Source organism: Orcinus orca, chromosome X (assembly GCF_937001465.1).
Source record: "Orcinus orca chromosome X, mOrcOrc1.1, whole genome shotgun sequence".
NCBI lineage: Eukaryota > Metazoa > Chordata > Mammalia > Artiodactyla > Delphinidae > Orcinus > Orcinus orca.
The window spans coordinates 42589699-42614513 of record NC_064580.1 but is presented as its reverse complement, the minus strand read 5'-3'; the positions used below and the strand labels follow the sequence as shown (position 1 = coordinate 42614513).

Here is a 24815-nt window from a genome sequence, read left to right as displayed (position 1 = left end):
TGTGAGGAAACTGCCCAAGACTGGGGAAAGAGCCATTCAAAAGGGTTATAGGGAACAAGGTCTGGCATTCACACAGGGTGGTTCCAGTGGCTGATCCAACCAGGAAGACTGGAAACACTCGTAATTCTCAGGTCGTTGGATACAGGACTCAGGAAGATCTTGCCTCAGTGGTGGGGAATAATTAACCCTAGATTAAACACTTCTTTGGAACTGCCTAACATCATAAAAGCAAGACTTGAAAGGATGAAACTATTTCTAAGAAAATTAGATGCATCCAAGAACAAAGCTCTAGGAGATTTGTAGGAATACAAAAATATCCAGCTACTAGTAAGATAAAATTTACAATGTCTGAGATCCAACCAAAGAGTATCAGAAATGCCTTTTCAGGGAAACATGACCCATAATAAGGAGCATAATCAATCAAAACTGATTCAGAACTGATACAGACATTAGAATTAGCAGAAAAGGACATTAACACAGTTATTGCTATTATTGTATGCCATATGTTCAAAGTTAAGTAGAGACATTGAAGATATAAAGAAGACCCAAATTGAACAGCTACAATGCCCCAGTTGAAAAATACACCAGATAGGATTAACAGCACATTAGACATTGAAGAAGAAAATAACTAGTCAACTTGAAGTCACAGCAATAGAAACTACTGAAAATGAAGTACGTAGGAAAAAAAGAATCAAAAAAAAATGAAAAGAGCATCAGTGAGCTGTGAGACAACTTCAAGCAGCCTAATATATGAGTAATTGGAGTCCATAAAGAAGAGAGAAGGGAGCTTCAGAAAAAAAAAAAACATATAAAGAAACACTTGCCAAAATTTTTCCAAATCTGATGAACACTAGAAACCTGCAGATCCAAGAAGCTCAAGGAACCCCAAGCACAAGAAACATGAGGAAACGACACCAAGGCAAGAAACTATCAACAAAACAAAAAGCTGCCTACTGAATGGGAGAAGATATTTGTAAACAATATATCTGCTAAGGGGTTACTATCCAAAATATATAAAGAACTCATACAACTCAACGTTAAAAAAAACAAACAACCTGATTTAAAAAATGGGCAGAGGACCTGAATAGACATTTTTTCAAGGAAAACATATACATGGCCAGCAGGCACATACATGAACGATGTTCAACATTACTAATCATCAGGGGGATGCAAATCAAAATCGCAATGAGATATCACCTCATACATGTCAGAATGACTATTACCAAAAAGACAACAAATAACAAGTGTTGGTGAGGATGTGGAGAAAAGGAAACCTTTGTGCACTGTTGGTGGGAATACAAATTGGTGCAGCTAGTATGGAAAACAGTATGGAGATTCCTAAAAAAATAAAAAATACAAATACCATGTGATCCAGCAATTCCACTCCTGGGTATTTATCCAAAGAAAATGAAAACACTAATTTGAAAAGATATGTGTACTCTTATGGTCACTGCAGCATTATTTACAATAGCCAAGATATGGAAGCAACCTAAGTGCCCATCAAAAGAGGAATGGATAAAGATGTGGTATATATATACACAATGGAATATTACTCAGCCTTAAAAAAGAATGAAATCTTGCCATTTGTGACAACATGAATGGACTTGGAGGGCATTATGCTAAGTGAAATAAGTCAGACGAAGACAAATACTGTATGGTATCACTTATATGTGGAATCTAAAAAACAAAACAAATGAACAAACATAACTAAACATAAACAGAGAACAAACAGGTGGTTGCCAGGGAGGAGGGGAGGTGAGGAGGAGAGAAATAGGTGAGGGAGTTTAACAGGTACATACTTTCAGTTACAAAATAAGTGAGTCATGAGTATGAAATGTACAGTGTGGGGAATATAGTCAATAATTATGTAATATCTTTGTATGGTGACAGTAACTAGACTTATCTTGGTGATCATTTTGAAATACATAGAAAAATTGAATCTCTATGCTGTGTACTAGGAACTAACATAGTGTTGAAGGTCAATTATACTTCAAAAACAAAGAGACAAATTTATAGAAAAAGAGGTCAGATTTGTGGTTCCCAGAGGCAGGAAGATGGTGGGGAAGATAATTGGATGAAGGCAGTCAAAAGGTACAAACTTCCAATTCTAAGATAACTACTAGGAATGTAATACACAACATCATATAATTAACACTGCTGTATGTTATATATGAAAGTTGTTAAGATGGTAAATCCTAAGAGTTCTCATCACAGGGAAAAACATTTTTTTTCTATTTCTTTAATCTTGTATCTATATGAGATGATGGATATTCACTAAACATTGTGGTAACCATTTCATAATGTATGTAAGTCAAATCATTATGTTGTACACCTTAAACTTACACAGTGCTGTATGTCAATTATATCTCGATAAAACTGGAAGAAGAAAAAAAGGAAACTACACCAAGGCATATCATAATCAATTTTTTCAAAACCAGTGCTGAAGAGAAAATCTTCAAAGCAGCCAGAGGGAAAAAAAGACTATGCACAGGGGGACGGAGATAAGGATGAGAGCAGATTTCTCATAGGAAACAATGTAAGGAAGAAGATAGTGGAGGAATGTCTTTAAAGTACTGAAAGAAATAGAAACAGTTGACCTAACATTCTAGACCCATGAAAATATCTTTCAAAAAATAAGGTGAAATACAGACTTTTTCAGACATACAAAAACAGAGAATTCATCACCAGCAGACCTGCGCTACAAAAAATGTTAAAGAAAGAAGGCAAATGATACCAGATGGAAATCAGGACCTACACAAAGGAATGAAGAGCACTGGAAGTGGCAACTATGTGGGTAAACATATATGATTCCTTTTCTTATTATTTAAATCTCTTTGAAGTAATTGACTGCTTAAATAAAAATAACAGGGACTTCCCTGGTGGCACAGTGGTTAAGACTCCACACTCCCAATGCAGGGGGCCCGGGTTCGATCCCTGACCAGGGAACTAGATCCCACATGCATGCTGCAACTAAAAGTTCGCATGCCACACTAAGGAGCCCCCATGCCGCAACTAAGACCTGGTGCAACCAAATATGTATATGTATAACTGATTCACTTTGTTATAAAGCAGAAACTAACACACCATTGTAAAGTAATTATACTCCAATAAAGATGTAAAAAAAATAAATATTTTTTTAAAAAATAAAAATAACAATGTATTTTGGGATTTATAACATGTTAAAGTAAAATGCATGATAACAATAGCATAAAGGCTGAGCAGGGGGAAATGGAAGCACACTATTGTGGAGTTCTTATACTATATGTGAAGTAGTATGTATCACTTGAAGGTAGACTTTGATAAGTTAAAGATGTATAATATAAACCCTAAAGCAATCAGTAAATAAAACTAAGAGTAAGAGCTAATAGGCAAACAAAAGAGATAAAGTGGAATCATTTTAAAATACCTAATTCAGGGACTTCCCTGGTGGCGCAGTGGTTAAGAATCCGCCTGCCAATGCAGGGAACATGGGTTTGATCCCTGGTCCGGGAAGATCCCACATGCCACAGAGCAACTAAGCCTGTGCACCACAACTACTGAGCCTGTGCTCTAGAGCCCACGAGCCACAACTGCTGAGCCTGTGTGCTGCAACTAGTGAAGCCCGCGAGCCTAGAGCCCATGCTCCACAACAAGAGAAGCCACCGCAATGAGAAGCCCGCGCACCACAGTGAAGAGTAGTTAGTCCCCGCTCGCCGAAACTAGAGAAAGCCCGCGCCCAGCAATGAAGACCCAACACAGCCAAAAAAAATTAAAATAAGTAAACAAATTAATTTTAAAAAATAAAGAACAAGTAATAAATGATGTGTAATCTAATGAAAAAATATGAGATTTCTATCAATAAATTTCCTATTTAAAGAAAAACACATAATACACAAAGGGAGTGACATCAGCATAATTGCAGACTAGGAAGCTCCAAGCTTGTGTTCCCCAACGAAAACATAAAATTAAATTTAAAAAGAAAAGAAAAAAGAAAGCAAGCTGAATTGTCAGAACCAATTGTGTCAGTGCTCTGGAAACAGTCACAGGTTTATAGCAACACAGCAAGTACCCAATCAAGAAAAAGACATCTTCAAAGTCGTGGGAAAGTTCTGTGGCATTCTTACTCACCCTCGCCCCACCTTCTCCCTGGGACGGTGGCAGTTGCGGTCTGGAAGCAGCAGCCTAGTTCCCAGTCCCCTTCCTTGAACTGGAGAGGGCAGAGCAGACTATTTGCAAGTGGTTGCATATGTGCTATCCATCCACCTTGTTCCATGTTCCTTTCTTCTTGCCTTCTTTTGGATTATTCATCTATTTCCCTTCCTCTTGTTTGAAATTTATACTTTTTCTATTCTTTAGTTTTTATACCCTTAATTTATCGAAATGTAGTATTAGTCTAACTTAAAATCTTCTACAAGTGCGCTACTTAGTACACTTTAAACTGTATCCAATTCACAGAGTCCCTCCTCGGCTATGTCTGATATGTTGCTAAACTCATCCATCGACTTCTCAAACTGTTATTATCTATCTCAGATCTATTACTTCTGCTTGGTTCTTTCTCATTTTCATTTTTAAAAGTTTTAAATTTCTTGTTCATATGTAATCGTCTCTATTTCCATGGCCAGAGTAAGCATAACTGTTTTACATTGATGTCTGAGGATTCTAATATGAGGTGTCTCTGTGTAACTGCGTCTGTTGCCTCTTACTTCTCCTGATTCTTAGGCATGTTGTCTTTTTGAAACGTCTTTGGTTAAACCCGGGAAGTTATTTTGAGTGAATTCATTGTAGGTGGATTTTTGTCCAGGACTGATTGATTACTCATAGCTAATGTGCTCTTTTTTTTTTTTTTGCGGTATGCGGGCATCTCACTGCTGTGGCCTCTCCCGTTGCGGAGCACAGGCTCCGGACGCGCAAGCCCAGCGGCCATGGCTCACAGGCCCAGCTGCTCCGCGGCATGTGGGATCTTACCGGACCGGGGCACGAACCTGCGTCCCCTGCATCGGCAGGCGGACTCTCAACCACTGCGCCACCAGGGAAGCCCTGAGGTCTCATTTTGAACCAGCTCTTTACGCCTGATTCCTCATCTGCAAAATGGGGTAACAGTGCTTAAACCATATAGTCTTCGTGAGGATTAAACAACAGCTTATGAGTTCCTGGATCCAGTCATACCTTTAACTAGTATTTCTGTGCTTTTCGCTTAAGTCAGTTTGAGCTGAGCTCCTCACAGCAACTACCTCGATTCTTGCCTGTGTCAACAGCATGACCGGAGATTTGTAGGTGATAAAGCTGGAGGTGGGGGCGGGGGGAGGCTGCCAGGTCCAGTGCAAAGGCAGCAGGCTGAGGGGAATGAGGAGACCCTTCCCATGGGAATGGTCTCTCAGCCGTCCTGATCAGGATTCCCTTCCTCAGTGTGAAGGGTTGGGGTGCTTGTCTACATCCAGATACTGCACATCTGTCCACTCCATGCTGCCCCAAGGTTGTCCCCACAAGAGCCGTTTCTCAGAGGTGACAGCTGGTGCCTACGGGAGGGCTCAGGTGGGGGCTGTGCAGTGCTTAGGTGGCATCTTATGCTCAGACACACTATGCTGCACCCATTCTGTGCTAGGTGCACCACCTCACTCTTCTGTGGCATGAGGCTGAAGGGACCCTGCCTGGTGGGGGAGCTGCAGTCATGGCGGGAGGCTAAGCATAGGGGCAACACAAACACAGCACACCTGTCCTGTCAGTTTGTATGGCTTGGGCCAGATGTACCCACTCCTCAGAGGACACTACTGGGGGCCTGCGAGGTGGTCTGGTTAGTATCTTTTATGTCCGGAAACCACCCATTTGCCCACACGGATGCCTGTCTGTTCCAGGCACACCTTTCCCACATCACCTGTAGTGCAGGTCATGTCCACAAAGATTTCCATCCTGGGTCCAGGGAGGTCAAACGTCCCCTCCAGGACTACTGCCGTGTAACTGATAAGGTGTACTGACCTCTGGACCTAGCTCGAGCAATTACTTGACCTCTGTATCTGTTTGCCCATCTGAAATTGGCGATGACAACTCCTGCGTGAGACTGTTGTGAGGATTATGAGTCGATATTTCCAAAATGCTTTGGGAAACACTGGGCATGCAGTTGGTGCTGAGAATCGTGTCTGATGCGCAGATGGTGCTTCAGAAGCACTTAGAATAGTACCTGGCACAGAGATGGTGCACTCAGAGCAGCAGCCATCACACACCTGGCATTCAGTAAGCACACAGGCATAAAACTGGTGCTTGGTAAGTATGTTAAAAGAAAAAAACCCACACTGCCAAGGAACACACTGGCACGTTTATATGTACACAGCAGAAAGTACAGAGTCTCAATAAGAAAATACACTCTGTGTTCAGGTGCATCCCACCACCAACCCCTCAGTTCACCCCAGGTTGAGGACAAGAGGGAAGGGGACAACCATAAATAGAGAATAGAAGGGAGGGTTAATGCTCTAAGGGGCAAACACAGGTAGGGAACACACTGCTGGAAGGAGACATGACCTCTTCTTCCCCAAGAGAAAGCAATATAGCAGCACAGGAGAACAGTAGCCACGACTAAGCCTGTGGCGTCTGGCATGGGGCACCTAACACAGGTAAGAGGACAGGGGTGGAGCTGGGAAGGAAGAGAGCAGAGATGGCTACCTTCCCTGTGGCAGGGCCAGGGCCCCTCAATTTACATCCATGAACTCAGAGTTGGCTGGGGTACCAAAGGCTGGGGACGCTGGGGGGTCAGATAAGCTGGGCTGGGGTTGCAGGCGACGTGCCACATCCTGGCGTTGGTAGAACAGGACATAGGCTGCCTTGGACTGCAAGGAGAGGACAGGAGTCAGTGTGGATCGGGGAGGAGGGTGTCGGGAGAAGGGAGGATGGAAATCACACCTCAATCTGATTCTCAGTCACAGGTGAGACACTGTTGTCATCGAAGTAGTGCCATTGACCGCTGTCCTTGTTGCAGGCAAATGTCGTGTCTATAAAAGAGGGGAAGCTGTCCTCACCCACCCTCCTGCCCCTAAGAGGCGTCCACGTCCGCTCTCACTCCTCCCACCCTAATGACCTCGCCACCCGTTCACACATCTGGGGACACCCACTGGGGACATCCTGACCCCCCAGCACACGGCCCTGCCACAGCCTGGCACATACAGTGTCCATCCCGCAGGCCCCCGTAATGGTTGGAAACTGCAATGAGATCATATTTGTACAGCTCTGGGGCCGACTTGTTCTGCGGCTTGATGACAAACTTGGAGAAGTCCAGGTCCCTGTGGGTGGGGAGAGGGTTAACACTGCTGGCGCCCCCTTCCCCATTGCCTGCCTTCCCCCCACAGCCAGCCTCCCCGGGCCCCGGACCGGATAGGAAACTCCACAAGGGTATCCAGCTTCTCGCGGGAGAACTTCGTGTAGGAAAAGCGCTTCAGGTGGATGATGAGCGTCTCCGGCAGCATCCACAGGTCCAGCTTCTTGGTGGCCAGCTGGTGCTGCTTGCAATTGGGGCAGTACCTAGAGATGGAGCCCGAGTCAGGACACAGACACTTTCTGAGCACCTACCGCATGCTCTTTGTGCCGTGCGGCCTTCGTGGGCCACGTCTCGTCCAGAGATGCTGCTCTTACTCAGCCTGCCTGTTACTCTAGTTTGCTCTCTTGACACGTTAAAATCCTACCAAGTACTCACCAACTCCCCACTGTATACACTTTTGTACTGGCGTGTGTTTTTGTTTGGCTTCCAGTCTGTGAGACACTAGTCTTCTTTTAGAGCCTGCCTCTCTCACTCCAGTTTTCTTTCTTCTATTTTATTCACTGACTCACTCGCCAGGTATTTACTGACGGTCTACTGTTGAGTCCTTTGGCACTACTTTGTATTTCTATTCCCTTTCTGCTCCATGGAGATGCCGCTCTTATTTTTTAGACTGGTTTTGTCTTTTTTGGTTCTCTTTTTCTGTTTTGTTTATTCTGCAAGGATCTAATGAGTATCTACTGCACAGCCCACACCATTATAATCAGTGAGAAGAGACACACAGTGAACTTAAAAGTCTTCCCCCTTAAGGGGTTCACTCTAACAGAAAATACAAAAAAGCGATGCAAAAGGGGATCTAGGAGGTGACATCAAGTGGCGTTACAGAGCTAGAAAGAGGGAATGGAGGGAGCTGATGGCTGGGAGAGGAGTGGCTTTTAACAGAAGAGTAAGAGAAGGTCTCTCTGAGGAGGTAACATTTGCTCACAGACCTGAGCAAAATGGAGGTCAAATCCTGTAGATAACTAGAGGAAGAATGACCCTGGGAGAAGGAACAGCCCAGGCAAAGGCTCTGAGGTAGGAATAGGCTTGGGGTGTTGGTGGCCAGAGTGGCAGGAAGGCTTCGAGTGAGGGGGAGGGGGAAGGAGGTGTATTTAGTGGTGACGGACTGGGGGAGGTGGTCCCACCCAACTGCACCCCCAGAGGCCCTGTTCTGGGCCCTCACCAGGGGTTTTCCTTCTCCAGGGTCTCAGTGGTGGTGAAGAGCTCGATGCACTCCTGCAGCCGCACCGGAGCCTTCTTCAGCACGTACCCAACACAGTCATGCTTCACGTAGCCCTAGGTTGGGGGAATGGACAGCCAGGTATGAGGATGGGGGTTGTGGGGGATAAAAAGGAGTCGGGGTGGAAGACACACACCGAGTGGTTAAGAGCATGGACTTTGTGTGTAGCGCAAGGTGAAAGTGCCTCCCATCCCCAGGATCTCGTTTACCTCAGCCTCCACCTCGTCATAGTAACGCTTCTTCATCTCTGGCTCCCAGTCGATGGCAATGTACGGCTGGGCTGGGGGCGAGGGGAGGTGGTCATGGGCCCTGCTGCCAAGCACACCCCCCTCCCGCCTCCCCAACCCTGGCTCACAGCTGAAGGAGACACCATGGGTATCCTCGTTGAAGGTCGAGCGGTCGCTGGTCCCATTGGAATTCACTGTCTGCAGGGTGAAGAGGTGTTTGCGCCGTGCTCTCTGGGGCCAGTGGGATGGTCCAGGGGAGTTGTCCACGGGGGCCCGGCTCCCGCCCGCGACTCCAGAGCTGGGCCCAGCCTGCTCCGGCCCAGGGTCTTGGGAGCTGCCCCCAGCCACATGTCCAGCCTTAGGGAGGTTGTCCTTATCCTCCAGGTCTGCTGGGACAGGAGAGGATGTCAGAGGTGGAAATGTGTGAGCCCCAGGGGGTTGAGCTGCAATACACATCCATGTGGACCCTGTGTGGGCCAGACCGACCCCAAACCCCCTGACCCTCCCTCAGGCCATGGGACTGCTTGTACAGACCCTCATCCTTGCCGATCCTCTCTCCTTTCTCCTCCTCACCTTTCTCATCCCCATCATCCTCGTCATCCGAGCTGGGTCTGGTCACATAGCGTCTGCCGACAGAGCAGAGGAGACTCTCAAGGAGGGACCCGAGGGCAGGGAGGACAGAGCCCAGAATCCTACTTTGCTTATGATGGGAAGCTACTGGTAAACCCACACACAAACAGTTCTTAAGGAGGAGCCCGGAAGGTCTCAGGAGATGCCAGAGGGACACGGGAAGAGGCAGCCTGACAATGTAGGATCTTGTGTGCCACAGTTAAGGAGCGTGGATCTTAAGTATGATAAGCCACTGGTAAACAGGCACACAATCAGCTGTAAATTTCCATCAGGGAAGGCCTCTGAGAAGCACTTGTAAGTGCAACATGAGAGAGAGGTGAAGTCAGATAACGCACTGTTGTTTGCCTTGGTAAGGACTCTGGATTTTAAGCACAATGAAAATCTATCAGTAAAAACACAAACAACCAAGCCTCTCCAAGGAAGAGACAATTAAGTACAAGATGAAGTCTGCATTTTGTCTGTCTTGTTCACCTCTGTGTATCCCCAGCACCTAGGAGAAGTGGTGCAAAGTCAGAAATTTAGAGAAAGAAAAAAGCCTACAAGTTCCTCTCTGGCCATGTTAAGTTTGAGCTGTCTTCTGGATGCAGACGGGAAGTGGCAACTAAGCAGCTAGACGCCCGGATCTGAGTTCTGACCCCACCTCCCTGCCTGACCCCAAACAGCAGACTCACGAGAGGCGGTACAGCAGGATGTGATACAGGGCGTCCCAGGAGAGCCGGTCCCGGGGCACCGACACCAGGAGCGGGTGCCCAAAGAGCATCAGGCCATAGTAAGAATTGTTGTAGTCCCGGGCTGGGGTGCGCTCCCGCAGGTAGATAGGAAGCACAACGTCCTCTCTGGAGTTCTCGCCAATAGCAGCCCTGCCTGACACCTCGTATCTGTGGGGGATGGACATCAGGTCATGCCTGATCAGGACACCCAAGAGGGATTCGAGGATTCTACCCCAGTTGCTCCAGCCACTCACCACTCACAGCCTGAAAATATTTTTAAAAGGGTCCGAAGAGTTACCCAGGGTTCTGTATTTTACAAACTGTTGGATGATTTACACAGCCCTTTGTTTATGTGATGTTAGATAAAGTACTTTGGTGTTATCAGCGCACTGAGGGAGTTGACAAAAATTTTTTGTGACACAGGGATCTAAAACCATTTTCTTTTTGGAAAACTAAACTGCTTGGTTTACAAAAATTTTTCTACTCATAAAGCATCTTCTATTTTAGTTACCCAAAGATTTCAAACTTGCTCTGAATGTTCTTATGTTCAGAAAGCATCTTAGTGTTCCCCATTTCAAAAATCACTTGGTTTTTGAGGCATGCAATGTGAGTAAGGAGTGCAGATCAGCATCGGGTACATACAAGGTACTAGTTAAGTGCTGAATAAAATAAAGAAACAGGAGCCTCCCTCACATAACAAGGAGGAAAACACCCAAGGACGCCCTGTATAAGGATGTGTCGCCCCACTCACTGACAGCCCCTAGCCCCCTGCCCCACTAAGGCACATGGCCGAAGCCCCGAGCTGTGCAGGTGCCCTGTGAATCAGGCCGAGGAAGGGAGAGGGAAGGTGGTTAACGGAGGAGGTTCCTGAGAAGCCCTCATCTCCCCTCGTCCTCTCACTCACATGAAGATATCATCTCGGTCCAAGATGCTGCTCAGAGACTCCTCCAGCTGGTAGATCTTATAGAAGCGGTGACTGAAGACATCGGCCACCATCATCTGAGAATGGGATGCAGAGAGGGGACCGGTCAGTCTGCCAGGTCTCCCCCAGGCCCTTCTGCCTCTCTCTGCCCCCCTGCCCCTGAATCCCACCCTCCTTCTATCTGCAGAGCCTCACCCTTTCTGGCGAGACACCAGTGTGTTTGGCCAGAGCCACACACAGATCCGAGATCTTGCCTTTCTTGGGGACCACGAGCCGGTGCTGAGGGAGGAACGGTATCCACAAAAGAGCAGAAGGATGTGTGGTGAGTTAGTGAAGGAAACCCTGAGGTACGACAGAGTAATCAAACGAACTCTGACTACATGTCCCTCATTACGTCCCCTGTCCCCATTCCCCCCGTACCTGCTCTGGCTTGCGGCGGGGGTCCATGGAGACAAAGAAGACCTCCATGACCCTCTTGTGGGTCATAGGCAATGGGACACTGAGGTAGCAGAAGGGGTCGAAGGTCACAGACACGTTGCCACAATCAGGGCACACCACCGTGGACTTGAAGAGGCCATGGAAAGTGTCCACAATCACAGAATCGTTCCGCCGTTTGTGGTTCTGCCAGGCCTCCTGAGCAACCTCCTGTTGAGTGTCATGGTGGGTGGTGAGGCTTGCCCGGGGCCGGGGAAAACCATGGTATGGGGTGGATGTGCATGGGATTAAAGTTAAGGTTACGGCCACCGGTAAAGTCCAGAGGCAGAGTTACAGTGAGGGCTATCTGGAGACTGCGTTCACTGTCGGGGCCGGGGATTATTTGGGGCAGGCGACCAGGTGGGGTTTAACTCTGGGTTGGGCGTGAGCGCAGATGTGGCGTTGGAGCCAAGGTTGGGACTGAGGTCAGGGAAGAGGAGCTTAATAGAAAATGGTGGTGTGCGGGATACTCCAGGGAGGCCAGAAAATTCCTGAGGCAGAGGCCCTAGTGGCTTTAATGAGGCTCTCAGGATGGGGGTCTTCCAGGAGCGCCCACCTGATCTGGCCTCCCAGCAGCATCGCACAGTTCCACATATTCCTTCTTCTTAACACGATTGAGGTCCTCGTGCAGCCCATCCAGGAGGAACGACAGCAGCTCCTGAGAGTCATGCTGCTGGTAGCCCAGAAACTGGGACGCAAAGTGGCCGACCTTGGTCTGAGAAGATGGGCAGGGCCGTCAGAGCGTGAGGGAGTTGGGGGGTGGGGGCACAGAGGAACCGGCCAGGGCTGAGCCACACCTTGAACACGTGGGGCACGATGGAGCGGTGGTGGCCGGACCACGCCTGCTTCACCAGGTCCGCATAGGCCTCTGCGATCTCCCCCTTCATGCCCAGTGGGTTGCAGAAGTTGAGCTCCTCCAGGTAGCAGTTTTTGAGGAAGTAGTTGGTGAGCTGTGGCACGTTGCTGAGGCACTGCAGAAGGCAGGGGCCAGGTGCATGAAGAGGCGAGAGAGGTAACCAAGGTGGGGACAGAGGAAAGGGAGACAGGAGGAAGGGGAAAGAAAGAGAAGGGGCAGGGAAGTAGGGGAGAGAAGAATTTCAGGAGAAGGAAGAATGTGGTGACGAAGGAGAGAAGACAAGGGAAAGCAGGGAGCAAGTGGAAGGAAGAGGCATTAACGTTTCAGAAAGTAATGTGGGCATGTCGAGCCAGACTGTGGGGCCCCAGCTTCCAACTGACCCCTTGCCCTGCAATACCCCCCTAGCTCTGTCCCCAATCTCCAACGCTCAAATCCATCCCTGCGCAGTGCCAGACCTAGACCTAATGGCTCAACCTGCAGGGCCGAGTTCATGAAGCACGTGTTGCCCAGATTGGTGAGACCACAGATGCCCGGCTGGCCCTGGAAGTCCTCATCCTCCTCCGACGCGCTGCTCCTGGGACGGATGAGAAACTCTTATCAGCTGAGGACCTACTACTTGTGGGTGGAATGTGCTCTTGGGCTCAGTTGTTCTGCCTACTGTGGGATCCCACTCTGGACTGGAAACCCCAAGGGCTCACATGGCGGGCAGCTGTGCGCTGGGCCAAGTGCCATCCTTGTTTCGGGTCTCCATGATGACCACCTGGGTTGGAGGAAGAGGAGTAAAGATCAGGAAAGGCATTCATGGAGGGTCCACGGACACCTAGCCCTCACTTCCCCCAACCTGAGCACGGGTGGTGGGCCAAGAAGTCCTCCCCACCCTTACCTGCCCAGTCTTGAGAGCGGCGTCAAGCACTGTGACACGTGTGTTGCACAACCTCTCAAAAGAGCCCTCCGCGTTCTTGATCCACAGCCGTGTCTCTTCTTGGGGGCTCACCAGAAACTGCTCTTGAGCGGTGCGCAGAACTAGGTCTGTGGAGGGTGATGGAGCACATTCAAGGTCTTCCTGGGACCCTGCAGGATCCACCCATCTTGGCATCAGATTCCTTAGGTCACCGAGCTGTGACCGTGGCTGGGAATGCCAACTCATTCCACGACCCTTAGACTCACCAACAGAATCTGTGCGGCTGAACTGAGCGGTGTGAGCTGTGTCCATATCACTGTGCTGGATGAGCAGCAGTTCTACTGGGTACACTTCAACCTTCTGGATGTTGGACAGCTCCACGACCTGGAAGGAGGGAAGGATGCACACACAGGTGTACCCACCCAACACACACATGGACACAGGAACGACGACCTTTGAGATCAGAGGAACATCCACACAGACAAACACACATGGCATAGACACACGTACGAGGCTCTGTGAGGGGAGCACACACAGGCGAGCAAATGCAGGGGACACAGCAAGATACCATCTAATGACCTGGGAGAGGAGGAGAGGGCAGACCCAGGTGTATGGATACAGCATACGTGAACACACAGGTCTGGACCCATCCTGGGCCTATGGAGGCCTTCCTCCTACGCTCCCCGCCCTATAAAAGCCACCCCCCAGCACCCTCCCCACCCACTATACCTTGCGTTCAATGGGAGGCTGGCCATGCTCTAGACCATACCAGTTGACCAGGTAATGCCAAGCAGCCGCTGGGAGCAGCACATAGTCCTCACCTTCCACCAGTCCCTTCTTGAGGCGCCAGTTTACCTGGTCTGCAGGAGGGCGGGGGGAGGTGGCAGAGGAACAATCAGGGAAGGAAAGTGATGAGTCACTCTGGCCATCTCACCAATGACCTAGCACAGAAAAGGGGCTCATGATCATTTGCGGGGACAAAGATGACAAGAAGTCCAGGCTTGGCTGATGTTGGGAGGCAGAAGCCTGGTACCTTCAAAGAGCTCAGCATTGTTGATGCAGCCAGGGAAGGTGCTGGGGTCCTGGTCTCCTCCCTGCACGTATACTTCCCACTGCTTGTACCAGTGCTGCTCCACGAGGAACCTGGACCAGACAGGTGACAGGGGTGTCACACGGCTATCTGGGGGTTAGTGGTACCACTTCACACGGTTATTAGACTAAAAGTATCAACATGTTACAAGTCAAGATGACAAGTTTCATGAACACCTGAAACTAATACAGCGCTATACGCCAACTATATTTCCGATTAAAAAAAGAAATTCTTCCCAGAATTCAACATTTAAAAAAATTTTCAGCATCATATAAAAATAAATTAGAAGCAAAATGTATTCAGTGAAATCCAGATTTGGATAGAATGCTTAACTTCTTAGGATACTAAAAGAGATTTGATGATTAAAAACAGAAAGTGTGCTCAATAACGGCAAAAAAAAAAACCAAAACCCATATCCATACCCATGGGGCCAGAAAACAGGAGATTTTATTATGGAATAAACAATAATTCACTTGTATTAGTCTGTGGGGTAACACAGTCAAATTAGGTTCAAAATAACTTACTTGCAGCTAATGTTGTAAGACTTAGCCATTTGTTAAATGTGCAGTGTTTGTAAAGGATACAAAAATCTTCAGCTAAGAAATGGATTGTTAAATTCTGAAAACCCGCTCAGAAATCAAAAAGAATTTCAACTGCTAAAGGAATCATAAAGTTTTCCTTCAAAAACTGTATACTGCCATCTTAAAAATAATTTCTTATTTAGGATTTATTTTGGCTTTAGAGTAAATTTCTAAGTGTATGGTGACTAGCTCACTCTTTATGTAAAACTGTGGTTAAAACATAAAATTTACCACCTGAACCACCTTTAAGTGCAGTTTGACCTATTCTCTTTTAAAGGAGACTTTTATATGCACTACTAGGATAAACATTTAGGACTGTTGAAATCTGCCTTTGTAAAATGTCATGAGAAATTCTGAAGTCTGCAAAATACTTGACATATAATAAGTGCTAAATGAACATTAGCTGTTACTGTTCTGATCCCAGGGCTTAGACAAAAAAGTTCATGTACACGTAATCCTCCTTCCCCCCTCCAACTCCAACACAAACCTGCTCTGCTATGGAATTTTTTTTCTCTTTTTTTTTTGGCTGCGCCCACCCGTGACATGCAAGATCTTAGTTCCCAGACCAGGGATCGAACCTTGCCCGCTGCAGTGGAAGTGCGGAATCTTAATCACTGGACCACCAGGGAAGTCCCTGCTATGGAATTGTTGACACATAAAAGGCTGTCCCAAGTATTTAACAGCCTCAAATAAACACTTTTTAAAAAAATTACAAAACTGATAAAAAATACGTAACAGTTTTCCAGCGATTTAACTCTATAAATTGGATTCCTTAAAATGGCAACTTTTCTTTGTTTAAAAAAGGATCAGAAAGGTAGGGGGATGGGGAGACAGAAAAACCCTGGAATAGTCACATGTTGCCCAAATAGGCAAACTTTTCTGTGGGTTGTTTTTTATTCAGTTATTTATTTTGGGGGTTGCAGTGACCCCCACAGACCCCGTACTTCATTCATGCCAGAAACACACACCCTCCGCACTCCAGTGGCTCAAGCCACAGACACTTCCCATCACTCATCTAGAAAACCCCATTGCGGACCTTACCCTCTGCCACTGTACCTTCACCTCCCCTTCAAGGTTTTAATTGCCTCCATTGATGGTCTATGAGGTTACTCAGTAAAGCTAGTTTATTGTTAATGGGACCTTCGAAGCAAAAGGAGCCACAGCTCAATGGGTTTTTTTAAAAGCAGATTTTTAAGGAAGATTAACATTAAAATCACTTTTTAGAGTGGTAAGCAAAACCTCCAGACCTGGCTACAACCTGGATTTCTAAAGCCATCATAGAAGACTGAAGTTTTACATAAATTTTCACAAAGTATCACTAGCATGTTTTTTCAATTCAAAGACACAAAAACTTTTTTAACATCTCTGAATTGGGATGGCTCATAATCTGTCAGCTCAGGTGGCAGTCATGACAGAGTTGTCATTGTCTAATGAAAAAGCACCACATTGTTATTTACTCCTACACTTCAATTTTTTTTGGTTGCTACTGTAAATGGTATCTTTCAAATTTTAACTTTCTAATGTCTTGTTGCTAGTATACAGAAATAAAATGGATCTTCCTAAAGTCACTTATGTTTGTGTTTCCTCAAATTTGTTAAAATGATATGAAATATGTGCTTATGGAAAGAAATTACTAAAAATATTGTCTGTCCTCTAGATTTCTCTTGTGTCTGGAGAAAATATTGGTTATTCTGGTTAATCATTACACTAGGTATAATAATTACAGAGAAATAGAAATATGGATGTAAACTAAGAGATGGTTTCCTACTTGTTTTATTAAAAGGTTGTTAGCTTATTCAGATGGTAAATGTGCTATTACATTGTTCTAAATTTATTATTTATATATCTGTATAAGCCTACATACACAAATAAGAAGGCAGGCATATAAATAAATCCTTTCTATAAATTGTTACATGAATAATGTACCAAAGGAGAAAAATTAGAATTTGGGCCTTTTTCTGTAAAATGACTACATTAATTTATGCCCAGACTGGAAGTTCCTTTTTCTGTCACCAAATTACTGTTAACTCTTGGTACCTTCTGACATCTCCTTAGCTCATTTTTTAAAAAGAATTCTTGCTTTAAAAAAAAGTTAAGCTCCTAATAATCTTTGTTATTTATCACTGTGTTTTACGAGGTTGACTATAAATATTTCTTGTCTTTACTTCAATTTATATCTTGTTAAAAAACAACTATTCTTCCTTTGTCTTTCACAAATTCAGGCCAAAGTCAGAATAATAACACTGTTAAGATGTTCTTTTCTGTCTAAACTATCTCTGGGAGATACCACAAAGATCTGCTCCTTTGCCCTATAAAAGGAATGATAATAGCATCATTAGGTTTATCCAAAATTCCCCCAATTTTAATTAACTTGAAAATTTCAGAAAAGCTTTCATTTTTCAAACTTGATATTTTTAAAAATGACAAACCAAAAAGAAAGTTTATCTTCCTAGATTAGTTATTAATTATATATAATTAGATATACTAATATAAATATCTTTCAATAACTGCATAGTTTTCAAGCTAAAAAGCATAATGTTCAAGCAACAAAGACTAGTACAGTAACTGTCTACCAAAAGCTCCCCCCTCCAGGACGCTAGACTCACAAACTCCTTTCCCTTTTTGGTTCACAAAAAGTCTGAACAGGTACTAAGGGTGCCGACTCAATTAGAGGGGAATTGTCAGAGGCCTATTGTTTTTTTCAGTCTTTCATTAGATCCAGTGGCCAAAGCATATTTACCTTGTGTAAGAGCTATAGCAGCAATCGCCAACCAAACGTGTGAAAATTTCAGTCGGTTTAGTTCTAGGGTCTTCATTAAAGGTAACGGTTCCCCGTGCTGTGCAGACTTCTCCATTGACAGAAAACCCTCAACATTTCTAGGCTAGTCTCTTAAACTCCAGTGAGACGTTGCTTCCCCTTCACACATCACAGTCGATTCTGCAATACTGAACCCAGCCACCCACCTTCCTTAACCTGAGCAAAGAGAACCTCATGCTTGCTTACCTCTGTTAGGAAACTATCCCCACCCTGCACAGACCTAGAGACTCCAGCTATCCCAGATTTGTTTTAGATGGTTCATCCTCGAAAATTTGCCAAGGAGGCTAAACTATCACAGATTTGAATTTTCTCTTAAAATTTAAGCTTCTCCTAGAAATTAAATCAATTTAGATGGCCAAATTAATTAAATGCCCCCACCCAAATCTGCCAGCTGACAAAAGATAGAAGGTGCAAATATTAATATGGATATTAGGTATATGATTTGGGGTTAGTCCATGACTTTGAAATGCTTTATAAGCACAAATTTCCTGACCACTGCAGCAAACCCCTATAAAATAGACAGCAAATTAAAGAATCTTGAGGTGCTCTGCTCTAGATAAGCATTAAAAAATGGAGCTAAGGAAAAATGCTGCATATTATCCACAAAAGCAGAGATAAACTGGCTTCACTGAACCAACATCGATGGGATAAATTTTTTTTATTGACAGAGCATAATTTTTTATTCACATGACATAAAATTAACCATTTAAAAAGTGAACAATTCAATGGCATTTAGTACATTCAGCATTGTGCAACCACAACCTCTATCTACTTCCAAAACATTTTCAGCACCCCAAGAGGAAAGCTGGTACTGGTGGGATAATTTTAAAGGGTATTGTCACAAGGCTGTAAAGGTAGGATGGGGCAGAAACCAAAGGCCCCCCCCCCCGCCCTTCTGAACACCTCCAAGTGGGCTATAAAAACGTTCCTGTTATTGTTTATTCTCAGGATGGATTGAGGTTTTGCCTTGCTGGAGAGCTATAGTGTAATGGTAAAACAAACTGCTCAGTTCCATATTTCCGATTTGGGGAATCTCAACTTGTCTCTCCAGTAACAGGAATATATATTTTGCTAGTACTGTGATTAAATAACTCTGTAAAATGAGCAAACCTCACTCCTAAAGGCTCTCAGGCGAGAGCATGCTTGAGGCGTTCGAGGAACAGCAAGAGTCCAACATGGCTGGATGGGGAAAGTGAGGGGGAGGGAAATCAGAAGAGCATGGGAGAAGATCAGAGCCAGGGACCAGCCTCGCAATCCTAAAGCCTTGCAAGTCATTGTAAGAATTTTAGCAGTTACATTGAATAAAATAGGAAGACTGTTAAAACATTTTGAGGAAAGGATGGACATAAATTATTTTTAAAAAGAATTACTGTGTACGGAAAGAGGAAAACAGTACCTGCACAGTGGAGAAACCCAGCAGATACCTTCACCAAGTGATCAAGGCTAACATCACCAATGACGTCATGTGAATACAGAGTACCCATCTGACATGATGCAAAGGGCACACCATGTGCATCCAGTCTGATTTCATATATATCCTCAATAAAATGAAAGCTTAGACCACAAATACTATTTAGGGATGCATACAATGGTGGGGAAACGTTAACGAAATTAAAAATTCAGGGTAATAACTTCCCCTGGCAGGGAGAGGGATCTTCATCTGGGAGGGGCACAGAAGGATTTCTTAAGGTAACGGTCTGAATCTTAACCTAGGTGATTAATTCACAAATTTTTTTATTATTCTTTAAATTTTTAACTTTGAAATAGACTCAGAAAAATAGCAAAAATAATACAAAGAATTCCCGCGTGCCCTTCATCCAGATTCTCCAAATTTAAAATTTTACCCATTTGCTCGATTATTTCTTTAAATACGTTTTTATATATGCCATTCTTTCAACGATTTCAGAGTAAGCTTGCTTACACGATGGTTCTTTACCCCTAAATATTTCGACATGTATTTCCTAAAAACAAAGATATTCCCTTTCATACTCAAAATACAATTATCAAAAGCAAGGAATTAGCAGTACTAATAGCTAATCTTCAGACCTTAGTAAAATTTTACCAATTTCCCCATTCATATCTTTTACAGTAAAAGAGAGAAAATTCATTTTATGAGAAAAAACTTATTTTTAAATAATTTATTTTTTCTGCTCCGGGATCCAACACAGGATCACACTTTGCATTTAGTTATCATGACTCGTTAAATCCCGTTAATTTCTTCAGTCTGGAACAGTTCTTCATCCTTTGTCTCTCACGACCTTGAAATTTTTGAAGAGCACAGGCCGTTTATTTTTATAGAATGTCCATCAACCTGGGCTACGTAAACGTTTCATATAATCTTTACAGGTCTTACGTATTTCACAACTTAAAAAACGAGATACAACTCGGCGAGAAATAAAATGAACCCAGGAACAGTACATTTCAAGCACTGGTTAGCAAAGAAATCAATTAAACAAGCCGATTTATCAAGATACGCGTTGACATTTTAAAAAGCTATTTGTTCCTGATTACAAAAACAAAGCATTACAAAACAGAAAACAAATGTAACATCGAAGGCCCCTCCCGTGCCAATCACCTGCACTTTCTCCCGTCCTGGGAAGAAGGGCTCGGCCAGAGGCAAAAACCTCGCCGCGTCACAAACTTTGCTCATTCGCAGGCGCCATTTTCTGCTTCACAAGGTACCACCTCCCCTCTGCAGTCTTTCCTCTGCCCCAGGACACGCCCCTCGGCCTACGTCACAAGCCTCGTTCCCAGGCTCCAGCTCCCTCCGTCACGGAGGCTCCGACTCCCCTCCCCCCTCAGCCTTTCGGCTCCGATTTCGCTCTTCCGCCTGACATCACCCGCCTCGCCTCCGTTGTCAGGCGCGGCGGAGCACCGCGGGCCGCCCCCAAATGCTACGTTACGTCGCGCAGACCACGCTGCCCCGCTCTGTTGCTGAGAAAACCTCCTTCCCAGGTTCTTAGTTCCACCACGCGAGCCTGACCCCGCCGCCGTGGCCCTTTCTTCTCAAGATCCGCCCCCCTGAATGTAAATTGATACAGCCACTATGGAGAACAGTATGGAGGTTCCTTAAAAAACTAAAAATAGAACTACCATACAACCCAGCAATCCCACTGCTGGGCATATACCCAGAGAAAGCCATAATTCAAAAAAGCACATGCGCCCCAATGTTCACTGCAGCTCTACTTACAATAGCCAGGACATGGAAGCAACCTAAGTGTCCATCGACAGATGAATGGATAAAGAAGATGTGGCACATATATACAATGGAATGTTACTCAGCCATAAAAAGAAATGAAACTGAGTTATCTGTAGTGAGGTGGATGGACCTAGAGTCTGTCATACACAATGAAGCCAGAAAGAGAAAAACAAATACCGTATGCTAACACATATATATGGAATCCAAAAAATAAACAAAAAAGTGGTCATGAAGAACCTAGGGGCAGGACAGAAATAAAGACGCAGACATTGAGAATGGACTTGAGGACACGGGGAGGGAGAAGGGTAAGCTGGGACGAAGTGGGACAGTGGCATGGACATATATACACTACCAAACGTAAAATAGATAGCTAGTGGGAAGCAGCCGCATGGCACAGGGAGATCAGCTCGGTGCTTTGTGTCCACCTAGAGTGGTGGGATAGGGAGCGTGGGAGGGTGACGCAAGAGGGAAGAGATATGGGGATATATGTATACGTATAGGTGATGCACTTTGTAATACAGCAGAAACTAACACACCATTGTAAAGCAATTTTAATCCAATAAAGATGTTTAAAAAATACATATCCGACCCCCTGCCTCTCCACAACAATCCGGTTCTCAGGCCGCAGGCTCCACCACACAGGCCCGGCCCCGCCTCTTTCACAGACAAGGCACTTCCCCGCGTCTCTTGTCCTCAGTCTCACAGGCCACTCCGCCCCACGGCACCTCTCCTGCGGACCTTCGCCGCCCCGTCCCCCACCTTCCCCAACGCCCCCATCGTCCCCCTAGCCGAGGCTCCGTTCGCAGCTCCGCCTCACCAGCTTTCGCCCGCCCGCAGCGGATGCCCTCGCCCATTCTCGCCGTTCTCGATCTGGCGCCGCTGGCTCTCCAGGCCCGGCACCGCTTTACGCTGTGGCTCTCGGTCCTCGGCCGCAGCCGCAGCCGCCGGACTCTCTGCCACCGCCGCCATGGCCGTTCTCCCTCCTCTCACAGTCATCGCAGCTGGGGATAGGAAAAGTCCCCATAAATGCTACTTCCGGCTTCTGTCCCCGGAAACGGAAACAGAGCCCCCCAAACAGCCGGGGGGCTACTGCCATTTTGAAAAGGGAGCCCCGCTCGGACGCGTCGAGGGGCTAGGCGGGCATCGGACCTTGGGCGGTGATCTCTGCGACGAATAGGCGGGGTAAAGCCTCCAGTTGGGAACTAAAGACAAAGGTGTCTTGTGGGATTCTAACGCCATGTTGAGTCGGGGCAAACGGTTCTGTGGAAGGTGCAGGTAGAGGTCCCCGGGGTGGACGAGGACATGTATTGGGGAGCGCTCAGAGGAACACAAAGGTTCCAGGTCTTCTCGGTCCCATGCTCTGCTGGGGACCGCGGGCCCCTATCCTGGGAGCGGCGTTTTTGCTAGCCTGACCAGAATACCCTTATTTCATTGCACTACCCTTCCCTTCCATCAAAACCTAATGCAAAAGAGGTCACCACTTCCAGGGCGCCGCCCAGCCCTTCGGGCCTCTTCCCTGGGTGAACTAGATTTATTCCCTTGATAAACGTGTTGAAGGCAAGTCAGCCCCAGGCCAGGTATATTTGTTGGAGTTGCAGTACTAATAATAGTTGACCCTGTTTAGGTGTTTTATTGCACGTAAATAGTAGTCTTAGGCAGCAGGTTGCCTATGGGCAACAATGGGGATGCTGAGCACCAGAAACGTTAATTCACTTTGCCCCACCTAGTAAGTAGTGGAGCTGTGGTTCGAACTCAGGAATTCCAGTTCCAGAGTTGGCACCTTAAAACACCAGGCCAGAGATCCTCAAACTGTGGTCCTAGGCTTTCTACCGGTTCAGGAAACCCTTTCAGGGGGTTCACAAAGTCAAAACTATTCACAACAATACTTTTTCATGGTCATTCTCTCTTGCACATGCGGTGGAATTTTCCAGAGGCTGCACGACATAAGCAAAAGCTCTTTGGATGTCCTCAATTCTTAAGAATATAAAGGGATCCTGAGACCAGAAGTTTGAGAACCAGTCCACCATGCCAGGGTTTTTTCAGCTTAGGCACTGTTGACATTTCTCTGTTGTAGGAAGCATTGTAGGATGTTTAGCTGCATCCCTGGCCTCTGCCCGCTAGCATCCACCAGTTGGCACAACCAAAAGTGTCTCCAGACGCTGCCAGATGTCCTCTGGGGGTGGGGGAGATTATCTCCTGCTGAGAACCAGTGCACTAGACTATGCCAGCCTTTTCTCTGCTAGAACTCCCAGCCCTACATGTTGGTGATAACTAAAATTTCCCTCTTTGGCTCTCTACATCTACCTGCCTATTGGCTGTCCCCACTTGACCATATCACAAACTCCCCAAGACAGGCTCATGACTCTGGGTCTGTTTCAGTGATTTCCTTCACTATCACCACCCATACCCACAGGCAAAAACACACCTTGCCTTTCCACACCTAGGCCCAGGCACACACAGGTCCAGAATACCCTTTCCCTGCACAATTTCAAATCCCACTACCACCCATACACATGATCTTATGATTTACCTGTTTTCGGTTAACTTCTGCAGGGCAGGGATTGTATATTACTGTGATTCCAGCCTCCAGCTCAGACCTGGCACAGGTGAGGGGGTCACAACTCAGTTGTGCAAACTTTGAGGGAGGAAAGGGAGCAGCCCTTTCACCTGGGGATCCCCGAAGTGGCATTGGAGTTCTGTCTGGCACATGGCAGATAGCTGCTCTTCAGGCCCAGCTGAAGCTTGTCAGATTCTCTGAATTGACTCTTATTGCCCCTCTGCAAACTCCCCCTCCGCATTTAATTGATAGCCCATCCTTCCTACAATCCAACAAGAGGCCTCCCTCCCTAGGCCTAAACTTGATTTCTCCGTTTTCCAGAAACCAACATCTGCCCACACCAGGTACCCTACCACTTCCCAGAGCAGTTGGATGAATTCTAGTCCGGCCTGGCAATCTTGTCCCCTTTTGCAAGGTCTTCGTTTTCCCCACCTCCCTTGCTGCCAGAGGTGGCCATGTCAACTGATTCTAGCCAAATGATGGCATAAGTCCGCTGACGAGCTTGTGGAAGTTTCAGCCCTGTTACAAGGATGCGGTCAGGTAGGGAGGGTGATGTTTTCCCTGCTTGCTTTCCCATCTTTGGGGACATGGCAGCCATCATGGAACTATAAGGCTGCAAGCTATCACCAAAGTGCTTACAGGGACACAGTAGAGGTCCGTCGGCCATTGCCACCGCTAGACTTCAGTAACCAGTCACTTAAGCTTGCATCTCCTGTAGCATTTGCCTGCCCACCCTACCTCTTCTGCCTGGAAGTCTATCCTAGGCTTTGCCCAAGATGGTGGACAGGGGCTAGAACTCCCAGGACAGAGGAAATCAAAGCCTCGACTTGAGACCAAGTCCCAGGCTGTCTCTTGACCTCTAGCCTCTCACAAACCACTGCATCCTCCCCAGGGTCATCTCATACATGTCCATGGTTTCCATTACTTCCTAGACACCAGTAATCTAAACATCCAATTCCATCAATGGCCCTACTCCTGAATTTGATCCATGTATTAAAAGCATTCCCCTATCTACTCAGTGGTTCAAAATCTACCCTCCTCTCATATTCCCTCTCCAACTGGCCTTTCTCATGCTCCCAGCCAGACATGTCTTGGTCATACTGGGCCTCTCTGCCTCATCTCCCCAACTCATTTTATTGGGCCTTCCAAGTGTCTTTCAAACAGCCTCTCTACACCCACCAGTCTACCCTCTATCTGGCTCCCGCATATTCTCAGGTAAATCTGATTCCTCTCTCCTTAGCCTATGCTCTTATACAGCCTGCCCTGCCTGCTTCAACTCGATGTTCCACCGTTGTGTGCAACCCCTCAGATGCCTTTTTCATAGTCCTGACGTGTCCCTGGCCCACTCCCAG

The 24815-nt window shown here is 46.2% G+C and overlaps 1 protein-coding gene across 1 annotated transcript; it reads right to left on the bottom strand.

Annotated features, from left to right (window-relative positions):
- Nucleotides 1-6274: 6274 nt before the first annotated feature.
- Nucleotides 6275-24764, bottom strand: USP11 (ubiquitin specific peptidase 11). Its single transcript, XM_004281993.4, is given in 22 exon segments — nucleotides 6275-6797; nucleotides 6871-6959; nucleotides 7132-7247; nucleotides 7336-7485; nucleotides 8442-8554; nucleotides 8708-8778; nucleotides 8869-9111; nucleotides 9299-9351; nucleotides 10027-10233; nucleotides 10970-11064; nucleotides 11183-11266; nucleotides 11408-11632; nucleotides 12018-12176; nucleotides 12259-12432; nucleotides 12792-12891; nucleotides 13016-13077; nucleotides 13201-13346; nucleotides 13485-13602; nucleotides 13948-14078; nucleotides 14252-14361; nucleotides 21724-21884; nucleotides 21886-24764. Coding segments are annotated over 22 exon segments (2862 nt in total). The 5' UTR covers nucleotides 22003-24764; the 3' UTR covers nucleotides 6275-6659.
- Nucleotides 24765-24815: the final 51 nt, after the last annotated feature.